The 13924-nt window shown below is 43.3% G+C and overlaps 1 protein-coding gene across 11 annotated transcripts in view; it reads left to right on the top strand.

Moving 5' to 3' along the window:
* mycbp2 (MYC binding protein 2) overlaps window positions 1-13924 on the top strand; it is an 80903-nt gene that overhangs the window by 61820 nt on the left and 5159 nt on the right. For all 11 annotated transcript variants that reach the window (XM_066706591.1, XM_066706601.1, XM_066706599.1 and 8 more), the window contains 18 exons: window positions 4944-6590; window positions 6724-6893; window positions 7392-7636; window positions 7920-8087; window positions 8322-8479; window positions 8708-8907; window positions 9019-9329; window positions 9488-9644; window positions 9798-10022; window positions 10174-10239; window positions 10954-11193; window positions 11417-11506; window positions 11820-11900; window positions 12165-12431; window positions 12715-12998; window positions 13178-13274; window positions 13462-13581; window positions 13755-13856. In XM_066706591.1, coding sequence (XP_066562688.1) covers window positions 4944-6590; window positions 6724-6893; window positions 7392-7636; window positions 7920-8087; window positions 8322-8479; window positions 8708-8907; window positions 9019-9329; window positions 9488-9644; window positions 9798-10022; window positions 10174-10239; window positions 10954-11193; window positions 11417-11506; window positions 11820-11900; window positions 12165-12431; window positions 12715-12998; window positions 13178-13274; window positions 13462-13581; window positions 13755-13856 — 4628 coding nt within the window. The remainder of the gene's footprint in view (window positions 1-4943; window positions 6591-6723; window positions 6894-7391; window positions 7637-7919; window positions 8088-8321; window positions 8480-8707; window positions 8908-9018; window positions 9330-9487; window positions 9645-9797; window positions 10023-10173; window positions 10240-10953; window positions 11194-11416; window positions 11507-11819; window positions 11901-12164; window positions 12432-12714; window positions 12999-13177; window positions 13275-13461; window positions 13582-13754; window positions 13857-13924) is intronic.

Genomic DNA, 13924 nt, shown 5'->3' with positions numbered 1-13924 from the left:
GAATTAAAGGAATTGGGGTGCCCAGTTATATGATGCAGCATCCTTTTTTACTTCAAGTTCTTGTCAGTTGTGACTTAAATAACTGATATCTCAAATTATATCTCAATAAGAATGTACTAATATGAGATTTTGCAGCAGCAGTTTGTTGAACATTTATAGATCGTAAATCTCTGTCACCTATGGACTTGCCATGCTTTAAACAGACAGCATGTGCACTGATGTTGTTACAGCTGATGGTTTGTCACTCAACTTGCCTCCTCTCACTGTTACATGGGCACCTCTTTCTAAGCCCAGCTACCAGTTTATGAATGAATGTGAGTATTTTAAATTAAATGTGAATTGTAGCAATTCCTTCTTGAGCTAATCTCAATTTAAAGTCAGTTCTCTTGAATAACAGATCTGTATTAATATTGTATGTGTCTATATTCAAATTGTATTGCCTAAGAAATGTTAACATAAAAAACAATAACTGCATAACAGCTGTTTCTGAGGACATTTCCCAGAGGTGGAATTAAAAGAACTTGTTAACCAGTTTATTTGGAGTAAGGGTGTTATGAGATTAGTGACATTTATGAATGGTAGAAAAAATAAGTTGGTGTTTTTGCTTTGGATTGAGAAACTTTGGAAAATTTGTATTCAAAACCAAAGAGGCCAAGATTGGAAACTCATGTTTTTCCCTTTGCGTACATTTCTCAAATGGAAGTCTGCTGCAAACATCTGTATCACTGGTCATGTGTTTAAAATCATAGGTTTCGAGGTCTTTCGAGCTGAAGGAAAGTTAGATCTCGCTGCCACTAACCGTATACCAATACATTACTTTTCATCACTGTAGTAATAGTGACCAGCTGATTCTTGACTAATTGAGTCTTGACCCCAAATTAATTAGGTTACTGCTGTCTAATTTGTTTATCTAAAGAAGAGCTTGATCTACAACAACAGGTTGGATGTCACTCTGTTCTGCCTGTTGTGTATGCTGTACACTGTCTGTGGCTTGCTCTCTTCATTATATTTCACACATTGACAAGCTCTTTAAAATGTTAATACGGTGACACTGCGGAGACCTCTTTCATGGCATGATTACTTGAACTAAATGAGGACCAGGGATATGCTGAGTTCAGTAAGGTTTACGGAGGATAAACAAAGCTGTCTATCAATGAGAGTTGTGGTTCTTGTTCTGGAAATGTATTTGACTGATATATCTGTCTCTAATGATCTTCCCTACTGTGGGGAAAGGTAACATGTTTCATTGACATTAAACCATCATAAAAGGAATTCTTCAATCTAAGAATTGGAGCAGAGCTGGTTAAGCATGCTCTAGCTGTGGGGAATAAATGGCTTTCCTTGACGCTGTATTCTGCAAAGCCTTCCATTGAACATTTTATGCCAATACTTTTGAGTATTTCTTTTTGTTGTTCTTGCTGCATGCTGCAAACAATATTTCAAATGTCATGGCAACATGGTTCCAATTTGGTCTCCAGTAACGAAGCGGGAGGATTGAGTAGGCCCTTAATAGCCATAAACCACATCTGTTCATTGTTGTGTATCCATGAAAACCCTTTCAGGCTTTTTTTTGAGTTCTGCATGCCTTCCATCCTGTGTTGTGCATGATGTACTTGTCATTGAAGTATCACTCTTTGCATGGTCAGGCCGTCCTCTGTTTAGGAGGAACATCACAGTCTAAGACTCGCTTTATCCAGTCGATGAAGCATATGTTATCGCTGACTGCTACTGTATGAGATTCTGTACTCGGGCTTGCAGATTCACTGATCAGTTTAATATATCCCTTTACCTCTTACTGAATCCTGTTTTCATCAGTTAGCACAACAATTGTGCCAGTGGTCCTTTTCAGAGCTTCGCAGTCTAGCGCTGTGCCATTAAATTGAGCCTAAGCATTCTCATGATCTGACGGATATCCAGGCAGTTCTTTGGTGCCGTGTGTCAGTGTGTGGCACGTCAGTAGCACTTTTAATGTGACTGTCTGCTGCAGTCAAAGTGCAACCTTTTCTGAAGGTCAAACTGCAAAGTAGATGAGAAAAGAGAATGGCTGCCAACTGCTTTATTTTTCTTAAAAAAATAAAAGTAAATAAAAACCTGAAGCAAGGATTCTTTAAAAATATGATCCGAAGTAATGTTACCCATCCCTGTCACCCCTGCCCACCCTCCAGTCCACAAGAAACCCTGCGTTTACCCATTAACATTGCTCTGTTCAGAGTGGCAGGTAAACGGTTCAGTGTGTTTGTGACCTCGAGGGGTAGTGAAAGCTTTAGTTTTCCGTGTCTTCCACATTGCAGGTGACCAGTTGAGTGCCATACTGAATTCCATTCAGTCTCGGCCATTCCTCCCAGCTCCCTCCGTATTTGAGCAAGCCGCCAAACCTCCCTCTTCCCTTGTCCACAGCCCATTTGTGTTTGGACAGTCCCTTTCCTTCAAGCAGCCTCAGCCTCAACCACAGCTTCCGAGTAAGTCTGTCTGTCTCTGTCTGACTGTCTATCTGTGCTGCCTGCACAGGATTGTTTTTTTTTTTCCTTTGAGTGAATGACCTTTGCCATTCCTTCAGTTGCTTGCCCATCTTCAGTACCAGTGGCACCATCATTTTCCATCTCCATAGCATTTTGATGTGAGCTTTGAAGCGTTTTCAAAATATTGCCTCAGACCTCGTTTAGATAACCTAATGCGTATTTTTTTGTTTTACTACCTGAGTGTTATACTTCATGAGACTAAATATGTCTGATCCTCTGTATCCAAAAATTAACACCTACTGGAATGCACCTATTGATTTTTCTTTTATTTCAGTTTTTGGTTGGATTGGTTTTGTGGTTTTCAGTGAACAGATTCCTGAGAATTAGGTTTTATTTAATCTCGCCTCCATTGGTCCTCACATGCTTCAGCTTTAACCTTTTTGAAATCTGAAATTAAAATGGCACATACTGTTTCAAATAAATAAATCAACATTTGAACTTTTTAACCTCATTGGCCACTGAACTAACATGGAGTTCTCCACAAAGTTTAGAAGGAACTGTTCAAAAGAGGGATCTCCTAGGTTGCGTGGTAAATAGTTCACCGACTAAATACTTCCAAAATTGGACCGACCGGTATATTTGATCAATGCAGGGGAAGACAATGTAAAAGAAAGAAATCTTGCCGTTTTGCAAGAGGTACTTCAGCTTATGCGTGAAATATAGTGTAGATGGGGGTCCTTTTGTGAATCGGCCAGCATCGGTCATGGACAGTTAGGTTTGATGACAAGACTGCCACCAATCCATGCATTTATTACTGCTTTTCTTGTGCCTGTTCTCTATCTCTTCTCTAATAGTTTCCTCCCATTTAAACTGTTTGCTTACCTGCCACTGTTTTCCGCTGTAGACGCTTCATCTCGCAGCCTTGCTTCACGTGAGCGTGTGCACAAAAGCAGTGTAGCTGGGCCAGGCACTGCTCTTTCATCTCTAGCTCAGAAACAAAAGGGTGGGTATGCATGCCATCACGGGGCGAGCAAAATTCACTCAAAGCTGGACTTAGTCAGACCCGCTGCTCTCTGCTTCATTTATTCCCATTCAGTTCCTGACTGTCATTTTGTTTGTCTTACCTTCTAAGGAAAGGTCATCCATATAAAGCCTTGAGAAATTACTTGTGTCCTTTGTGCAAAACATGATGAATTGTTAAATCTTTAACCTTACAGATGCATCCTGCCCTAATGTGCAGGTTATTTTCTAGGGCATACTTCTCTATTTTCAATTGAAAACAAACATTTCAGAAAACCCCACAAAACCCTAAATGTCAGCATTTGTTAAACATTTAATTAAAAGTGATTTCTTATGCATATATTTAAAAATTTAAAATTGTCGAAATTGGACTTGTCGTTGAAATTGTTGGAAAATGTAGAATTGACTTTTTAGTTTGGATAAGTACATTATTGACCGCTTATAGTCTTTTAAATTCAGAATGCAATGGAATATACATGCAGTAGCAATAGCAACATTTCTGTTAAGGCTTTATTGGTGTTCATGTTGGTTGAGTCTTGCTGGGAACTTAACAAGTTATGTCTGTGTGTGTATTGGATCTGTGAGATCTGCTGAGAAACAGGATGGAATGGTTCATGTTGCTCAGCTGTTAACCTAAACTGGTTCCCTGCTTCTGAAGTATTCCCCTCAGCCGTTATACATTGCTAGTTGAAACAGTTTTAAACTTTGCCATGTGGGAACCTAGAAGTCTTACCCAGGGCATCAACATATTTCAGAAACAGTGGAATTAATTTTAATTATGCATAAAGAGGCAATGACAATTGTACATAATGGCAAAATCTAGCCACTTCTGGCTTTCTTTCATAATAAGAGCTTAGTGTTTACATAAAACCTTAAAGTACTGTGGTTGCAAACTCTCACAAATACATTTTCTTTGCTAATTTTGCCTGGTATTTCCCAGCATAAAATACAATGACCACAGGACTTCAGGTTTCTCTATGACCGTTCTACCTCTTCAGTTTCTACATTTTCAATTTTGTTAATTTTCTTTTTTGAATAAGGAAATTTTTTTTTTGTTTTTTTTGTTTGTTTTTTCTGGTGTCTTTGTTGTGTCTATTTCATTTGAAGACTTGGGTATCACTTTAGGGTGCACAAAAGGCAATTTATAAATGTATAATAACCAAACTATTAACATTTTAATTATTAATTTCCAAGAGCTTAATGTATAATACATTTTGACCTGACATGCAATTAATTGTTAGGAAAGGCATGCTACTACCAGGCAATTGACACTATTAATACTGTTATTATGTTCCTGGTTATAAATAATTTATAAATGCAATTATTGTACCCTAATATAATTTTTACCAACTTTATTTCCCTCCCAATTTAATCCAGATTGCCAATTAAATTTGATGGCTGCCTTTTTTATTTTTAAACTATGGCCCTGTCATTGCTTAACAACCAGTCTGTTGTAATGTGTAGGTGAAAGAGGAAACCTGGTTGCTGCTGCTCGCCCAATGTCTCCATCAGGGAAATCTGAACACCTGGGGAAGCACCGACCTGAAAGCAGATCCCCAAAACTAGATGGGCGTGTCAGTAGGGCCTCTACTGACCAAGGAAAAATGAAGAATAACGAAGCCATGTCTGCTAGTGAAGCCCTGATTCTCAGATCAGACACCGCTAAGCTGAGGTCAGACTCTCACAGCAGGTCACTCTCTCCCAATCACAACACCCTGCAGGCCCTGAAGGTGGATGGCAGGACAGCAGGTTTCAGAGCAGAGTCCCCCACCCCCGGGTCCAGGTCCTCTTCTCCCAAACAAAAAGGTTTGTCTTCTGGTAGATCCAGCCCTTCCAGCACCAGCTCCCCCCGATCTTCCTCTCCCCAAGAAAAGAACCTACCTCAGAAAGTGAGCTCGTCTTCGAAATCCAGATTGGACCCACCTCGTGAGAGGTCCAAGTCTGACTCCTACACCTTGGATCCGGACACCCTCCGGAAGAAAAAAGTTCCCCTGACTGAGCCGCTCCGGGGTCGGTCCACCTCGCCCAAACCAAAAATCCCTCCCAAAGACGGGAACGCCTGTAACAATGCAGAAAACCGAGCTCCCTCTCCCCATGTGGTGCAAGAGAACCTGCACAGCGAAGTCGTGGAGATCTGCACCTCCAGCACCTTGTTATCCAACAATGAAGAAGGTAACGACGAGAACCCTGACATGAGAAATGCAGACGAGGGATCCTCTAAAGTGCACTTCAGCATTGGAAAAGCTCCTGTCAAGGATGAACAGGAAACCAGGTCATCCCCCAAAGTGAGCCGCAAGACATCTAGTAGACATGTGAGGCCAAAGAAAGAGAAGTCTGGGCCTTTATTCAAAGGTGAGAGCGTGCGGCTGGCAGAGCCCGCAAAGCAAGCCATGTCTCCCTCGGTAGCAGAGTGTGCTCGTGCTGTCTTTGCTGCTTTCTTATGGCATGAAGGAATAGTCCATGATGCCATGGCGTGCTCTTCTTTCCTGAAGTTCAACCCCGAGCTGACCAAGGAGCACGCGCCCATTCGCAGCAGTCTCAGCTGCCATCAAGCCATGGATGAGAAGGAAAACAAGCTGAAAAACAGGCACTCTCTGGAGATCTCCTCGGCTCTTAACATGTTCAATATCTCACCTCATGGACCTGACATTTCCAAGATGGGTAGTATCAACAAGAACAAGGTCCTCTCCATGCTGAAGGAACCTCCACTCCCTGAGAAGTGTGAGGATGGCAAAGCTGAACCTTTGTCCTTTGATACTCCCAGTCACAGAACCATGAGGACCAAATCCCCTCTTCCCCTGACACTTCAGCACCTGGTTGCGTTTTGGGAGGATATCTCCATGGCCACTATCAAAGCAGCCACACAGAACATGATCTTTCCAAGCCCTGGCTCCAGCGCCATTCTGAAGAAAAAAGAGAATGAGAAAGACAGCAAGAAAGCCAAGAAGGAGAAGAAGAAGAAGGAGAAGTCAGAAGTCAGACCCAGAGGAAATCTGTTTGGAGAAATGGCTCAGCTTGCCATGGGTGGCCCTGAGAAAGATACCATCTGTGAGCTCTGTGGAGAATCACACCCCTATCCAGTGACCTACCACATGAGACAAGCCCATCCAGGTAGGTTACTGTTGTCTGTTTTCGATTTAGCATCTGTATTATTTATTTTAATGTCTTCTATTTGATTATCTCTGCATCAATGGTGAGCCCCAGCAAGCTGCATGTGTTTTAATGCTTACTGCATTTCGTAAAGGTTGTGGACGTTATGCGGGAGGTCAAGGATACAACAGCATTGGACACTTTTGCGGAGGCTGGGCTGGTAACTGTGGAGATGGAGGAATTGGGGGTAGCACTTGGTACTTGGTGTGTGACCGCTGTCGAGAAAAATATCTGCGAGAGAAGCAGACTGCAGCAAGAGAAAAGGTTTGAGTTTGTTTTTCTTTTGTATTTATCCAAGATTTAAATTTAATTTGAGTTTCTTGCTGATATTTTTTTATGTTTCATACATTTATTTGCTAGAATGAATTTGACAAAAATTGATCGCTCCCCTTTGAAACGAACTGAAGAAACTCAAGTTGACTAATGACATAACAGAAGTGCTATTACTGATACAGCTCAAATTCAAGCATCTGCAGATCTAATCCAATTGTAAGGAGCATTGCTGGAAAAAAAGCACAAAAAACCTAAGAAAAAATGTGTTTCTGCAGATCTGTGTTTTTTTTAAACAACAAAGCAAGTTGAAATTAGGTGGCTGATGTATCTCATGACATATTGTCCCCCAAGTCAAGAGACATCCCTAAGATGTCTGCTCTGTAAGCACTTGTGTGTCTCGCTGTGTCAGTGGTCTTCAACACATCTGTGCAGTGCCTCTCTGGGCTGTGCAGTGCTGCTGTGTGATTTGCCTGGCTTTGTGCCCTGCAGGTAAAGCAGTCGAGGAAGAAGCCCATGCAAGTGAAGACCCCGCGCGCCCTGCCCACCATGGAGGCCCACCAGGTGATCCGAGCCAACGCCCTGTTCCTGCTGTCTCTGAGCAGCGCAGCCGAGCCCAGCATGCTCTGCCACCACCCACCCAAGCCCTTTCATGCCCAGCTGCCCAGCCTCAAGGAGGGTGTCTCTGAGGAGCTGCCCAACAAGATTGGCTGCCTCTATCTGCAGACTCTCGCACGGTAGGTGGCTCCCTTGTCGTGATGTGAGATAACTGCCTCCAATTGATACTTTTGGGGGAGCTCAAATTAGTCTGGATTGCCCAATACAGGAAAGGCATGTGATGATGATATTTTCCCAGGGTTGACACTGAGTTTGTGGGCTGTTTTGTTTGCTTGTGATGATAATAGAACTGCTATTGACAGGACTAAAGTCACAGATTGGACTTTATTTTGGCCTATTTTTAAAATAATAATGACTTCATACATGTTCATTTTTTTATTTTGCTTCTTTAATCTCTCGCAGGCATCACACAGAGAATTTTGGAGCATATCAGGATGACAATCTCTTTCAAGATGAGATGCGGTACCTGCGCTCAACCTCAGTCCCAGCCCCCTATATATCAGTCACTCCAGACGCCAGCCCTAATGTCTTTGAGGAGCCAGAGAGCAACATGAAATCCATGCCCCCGAGGTGAAAAACAAAACCTAAAACTCACATTCAACAACATTTCTTTTTGTCCTCGACTCTAACTGTAAAATAGATATATATATATATAATATAAATATATATATAATATAAATATTATTTGTATATGCCCTGATCCAGGGTAAGAATAAAATTGGTTTTATGTGAAGAATATACAGCAGGTTCTCTTTTTCTTTGTCTTGATAGAAACCGAAAATCTGTTGTTGTGTGTTTCCCCAGTTTGGAGACAAGTCCCATCACAGATAGTGACACGGGGAAGCGCACAGTCTTCCAGAGGTCCTACTCAGTGGTGGCGTCGGAGTACGACAAGCAGCACTCTGCCTCGCCCGCTCGTGTCAAGGCTGTGCCGCGGCGTAGAGTCAATAGTGGAGATGCAGGTCAGTCTGTATTCTATTCACAGAAGAGTTCTTAACCTCGGTGAGATCTTCACTGTTTTTCAATGTTTTTCAACTATACAAAAAAAAAAACAGGCTATTATGGAGTAGTTGTCAGCAAAAATCGATGTGAGTAATTACGTATGCTGCTCAGGTTCTGTGTTATGTTTATTGCGCTGGTCTGAAGAGGTGTAGTGATTGTGTAACACAACTGTCGACTGTGTCGTGCAGAAGTTGGCTCTTCGCTGTTACGCCACCCCTCCCCGGAGCTCTCCCGCCTCATCTCTGCCCACGGCTCGCTCAGCAAAGGGGAGCGCAACTTCCAGTGGCCCGTCCTGGCCTTCGTCATCCAGCACCACGACCTGGAGGGCCTGGAGGTGGCCATGAAGCACGCGCTCAGGAAGTCCGCCTGTCGGGTGTTCGCCATGGAGGTCTGTCACATCTAACACGCATAATAACAATTATTTATATAAACAAAAAACTCAGATGTGTCATCTGTACAATGACAAGCCTACATCTTTATTTCCTCCCCCCAACTTTAGGCCTTTAACTGGCTGCTGTGTAACGTCATCCAGACCACCTCTCTCCACGACATCCTGTGGCACTTTGTGGCCTCTCTCACCCCATCTCCCTCTGAGCCAGAGGAGGAAGAGGAGGAGGAGAACAAAGTCAATAAGGAGAATGTTGAACAGGATAAGGACACGCGTGTTTGTGAGCATCCTCTTTCAGACATCGTGATTGCAGGCGAAGCAGCTCACCCCCTGCCTCACACCTTCCACCGACTACTCCAGACGATCTCTGATCTCATGATGTCTCTACCCAGTGGCAGCTCCCTGCAGCAGATGGCCCTGAGGTATAATACAAATCAGACCAATTCCCTACAGCCAAAGATATTCTGTAGCTCATTCCTTTTGTAAGGTCCGCTCTAGTGGATTTTGTTTTTCAAAGTAAAGTGAAACTCCTTTCAATTTCTCTTGGTGAAAAATCTGATGACAATTGTCTTTTGTGCAGATGCTGGAGCCTGAAGTTCAAGCAGTCAGATCATCAGTTTCTGCACCAGAGCAATGTCTTTCACCACATCAATAACATTCTCTCCAAGTCTGATGATGGAGACAGCGAGGAAAGCTTCAACATCAGTGTTCAATCTGGATATGAAGCCATTAATCAGGTGAAAACATTAGGGGCTGGGGGAAAGTTAAAAAAAAAATATATATATATATATATTCAAATCCTGGCGTTTCAGAAAGGGCTCCAGAATCCTAGTTCCTGTTCAGTGTCAAGACCCTGCTGCTCACAGTTGTGGCCGACCTGCTTTTTTCAGGAGCTGTGTGTCGTCACCTGCCTGAAAGACCTGACCAGCATCGTGGACATCAAGACATCTAGCCGCCCGGCCATGATCGGCAGCCTGACCGACGGCTCGACAGAGACCTTCTGGGAGTCTGGAGATGAGGACAAGAACAAGACCAAGAGCATCACCATCAGCTGTGTGAAGGGAATCAACTCACGCTATGTTTCTGTGCATGTGGACAACTCTAGGGACATTGGGGTGAGCCCGTCTAATTAATCTATAGTTTGTATCTGGCACTGTCATTTGAAACTGGTATCTCTGCCATGAAGCCCCTCACATTTCTGGTGTCGGCAACAGTAAGAATGGAACGTTGAGTAACTTGTTGCTGTTTTTTTTCCCTGAACTATAGAACAAAGTCACATCAATGACTTTCCTTTGTGGGAAGGCAGTTGAAGATCTCTGCAGAATAAAACAGGTATGCATTCATGCAGGGCAGATACAGGCAAAGTTCACCTTGTCATCTAGAGACAGTTTAGTTATTTTTATTCTTTCACCTTTTCATATTGAAATGGTGGTAGGCGGATAGGTGCTTCTAAGCAAAAGCATTTCCTGCTTTGTGTTCTGAAGTTGTTAAAGCTTTATCTTTGAAAGCCTTCAGGTCCTTATTACTGTCATTATATTGACTATCATCAGAGCGGTCGGTACCCACATGAAAAGCTTTTGTGTTTGGCCTGCTGTTTCTTAGGAAAAGTAATGACCTTTTATTAATATAGTCTTTTTCGATTGCTGTTGCTTTCATATTTGTATTTATTGATTTACTTTTGGTTGATTAGCTTTTCAGGTATGCTTTTGTGTGGTTGTGACATTTTAGATTACTTCAAGGCTAATAACGAAATGACTAATACACTTCAGAGCAATTTCAGATGAAGCATAAATCAAATATTGTATTGAGTTTTACCAATAATAAAATATCTATTCGATGAGGTGATGTCATATAAGTTTCTGGTCAAAACACAGGGAGATTATTTAAGTTGCAAAATCAGTACCCATTGTAAAACAAATACTTTCATAATAACTTTGAAAATCTCTGTGGCAACCTCGGTTTAATTATGTGACAAGGGAAGCATCTCCTTAAGAATCGCTTTAGTGTGGCATAACGCAACGTCAAGATAAGCATTTCTGTTGCCAGGTGGACTTAGATTCAAGACATATTGGCTGGGTCACCAGTGAACTGCCCGGATGTGATAACCACATCATCAAAATTGAGCTGAAGGGACCAGAGAACACTTTGAGAGTGCGCCAAGTCAAAGTGCTGGGCTGGAAAGATGGGGAGAGCATCAAGATCGCTGGGCAGATCTCCGCCAGCGTGGCCCAGCAGAAGAACTGCGAGGCTGAAACGCTGAGAGTTTTCCGGCTCATCACATCACAGGTGCGCCGGGGTTACGATTCCCATGTGAAACTTGGCAGGAAATTGGTTTTCATTTGTATTCCTGACCACCTAGTCTTACTTTACTGCCATTTGAATAATCAGGTATCCGATTTCAACATGCAGCCTTAATGATTTTTGGAGTACATTAAAAACATAGTACATTCCTATTTTTTTCCTGTTTTATAAGGGAACTTTTTTTTCCCCACTGTTTGACCTACTGCAGGTGTTTGGAAAGCTCATCTGTGGAGATGCTGAGCCAACACCCGAGCAGGAAGAGAAGACTTTACTTTCTTCCCCCGAGGGGGAGGACAAGGTAATTACTCACACAGAAATAGAAGTGATGTCATGAACTCTGTTGCCTTTTAGTAAATATTCCTTTAACAAAAATCATGGGTGTGGTACACTGACCTCCCAAGTATGAAGGAGAGAACCTTTGCTGTGGTGGGTAACCTGAAAAACAGGTCAATATCAACCCTTAATAGATTCACGGTTTCAAAAACCACTCTACCTGCAGGGTTCAATTACTGTTAATTTATTGATTACTTACCCCATCCTATTTTATGTAAAGTGCAGCATTTACATAAAAACCTCTGTTAATACCTAAGTTGTTTTTTTTTGTTTTTCAGGCTCCTTCAGATGCAGATTTGAAAGAACACATGGTGGGAATCATTTTCAGCAGGAGCAAGTTGACAAATCTGCAGAAACAAGTAAGCATTACATTTAGCAAATGCTCTTATCCAGGACGACTTACATTTGGGCATTTCACTGGAGCAATCTAAGTGAAGTATCTTTGAACCCACAACCTTCCAGTTACGAGTTCACAGCCCTAACTACTACTCTACAGTATAGTTACGGTATTTGCATGTGACAAAGGAAACTTTCCTTTCCTCCTTGTTTTTGACCATGTTGCGAACAGCAGTAAAAGTAGCCCAGTCACATGCAGTGGATCACAGTGTTGTGTGTCCCTGCAGGTCTGTGCCCACATCGTGCAGGCCATCCGCATGGAGGCGACGCGTGTGCGCGAGGAGTGGGAACACGCCATCTCCAGCAAGGAGAACGCCAACTCTCAGCCCAGCGACGAGGACGCCTCCTCAGATGCCTACTGCTTCGAGCTGCTGTCTATGGTGCTGGCACTGAGCGGCTCCAACGTGGGTCGGCAGTACCTGGCACAGCAGCTCACCCTGCTGCAGGACCTGTTCTCCCTGCTGCACACTGCCTCCCCACGCGTGCAGAGACAGGTCAGAGCATCACTCACTGCAACAGCACGCCTTATTTCAAGGGCTGCAATGGGTATTCCCTCCACGGGTTCATGGGTTTATGTTCTGATTTAGTGTTATATAAGTTTATTCATATTTTAATTGTCCAGTAATTTTTGCTCTTGCATTTTTGCTCTTTTAAATTGCTAAAATACAATTACTGGGCACTAGACCTTCTGGAAGGGTTCCCACATGCATGAGGCAGTCAGCAGGAGATGAGGAGGTGTGCAGACAGCTGACCTCCTGGTGTGGCCCTGTATTGTAGGTGACATCCTTGCTGAGACGGGTCCTCCCAGAGGTGACTCCCGCTCGCCTGGCCAGTATCATCGGGGTGAAGGCTCTCCCCCCGGCAGATATCAGCGACATAATTCACTCCACCGAGAAAGGGGACTGGAATAAGCTGGGCATCCTGGACATGTTCTTGGGCTGCATCGCAAAGGCGCTCACTGTGCAGCTGAAAGCCAAAGGCACCACCATTGCTGGCACTGCGGGCACCGCTGTGGGGAAGGGGGTGACCACTGTCACTCTGCCAATGATCTTCAACTCCAGGTACACCTTGCCACTCTGTGCTTGAAGGTTTCTTTCAGAGTCTTCTTTTGGGTCTATCCTGTGTAGTGTATTATTTTTATTGATTATTAATATGAAAATTATTGATTTTGTAGGGCATGTTATATTTCTATGTGTAAACCCATCCTGAGCTCTGGTTCTTCCCACTGTGCTTTGCCCAGCTATATCCGGCGTGGTGAGAGTCACTGGTGGATGAAGGGTTCCACTCCCACCCAGATAGCTGAGATCATCATCAAACTGGTGAAAGACATGGCTGCAGTAAGTACTACACTGCATAGTAGGGTAAACAAAGTGTTTAACCATAACTAGTTAAGATTGCTTTGTGATCTGTAGATGTTTTGGAATGACAAACTGCAGGTATTGCAATTGTACCAGTGTAAAGTAGCAGGTGCTCGGTGTGAATGTGTAAAAGTACTTTATAGCTCTGAATGTGTTTGTTCATTAGGGGCACCTGTCTGAGGCCTGGTCCAGAGTGACTAAGAATGCCATTGCAGAGACCATCATTGCTCTGACCAAAATGGAGGAGGAGCACCGATCACCGGTGCGGTGCATCGCCACCACCAGGGTGAGAGACTCCTGTTCTTCACCAACCTGCAGCATCACAGCACACCACTGTCACAACATCTGCTTTCTTACATATTTATTTCACACGTGATTCAGTTGAAATAATGCAAATTGCTTTAGAGGGAAGTCGAAGGCAAAAGGTTTGGTGACAGTGGAGTGATTTGTGTTTTACAGTTATGGCTGGCCCTGGCCTCTCTCTGCGTCTTGGATCAAGACCATGTGGACCGGCTCTCCTCAGGAAGGTGGATGGGCAAGGATGGACAGCAGAAACAAATGGTAATGTGTGATCTGAGGCAGTTTTATTCTTGTTTTGTGAAGGTAGACTGTTGTATTTGTCTGGTTTT

This window comes from Amia ocellicauda, chromosome 6 (genome assembly GCF_036373705.1).
Source record: "Amia ocellicauda isolate fAmiCal2 chromosome 6, fAmiCal2.hap1, whole genome shotgun sequence".
NCBI classification, from domain to species: Eukaryota; Metazoa; Chordata; class Actinopteri; order Amiiformes; family Amiidae; genus Amia; species Amia ocellicauda.
This window is presented reverse-complemented; position numbering and strand designations above follow the sequence as displayed.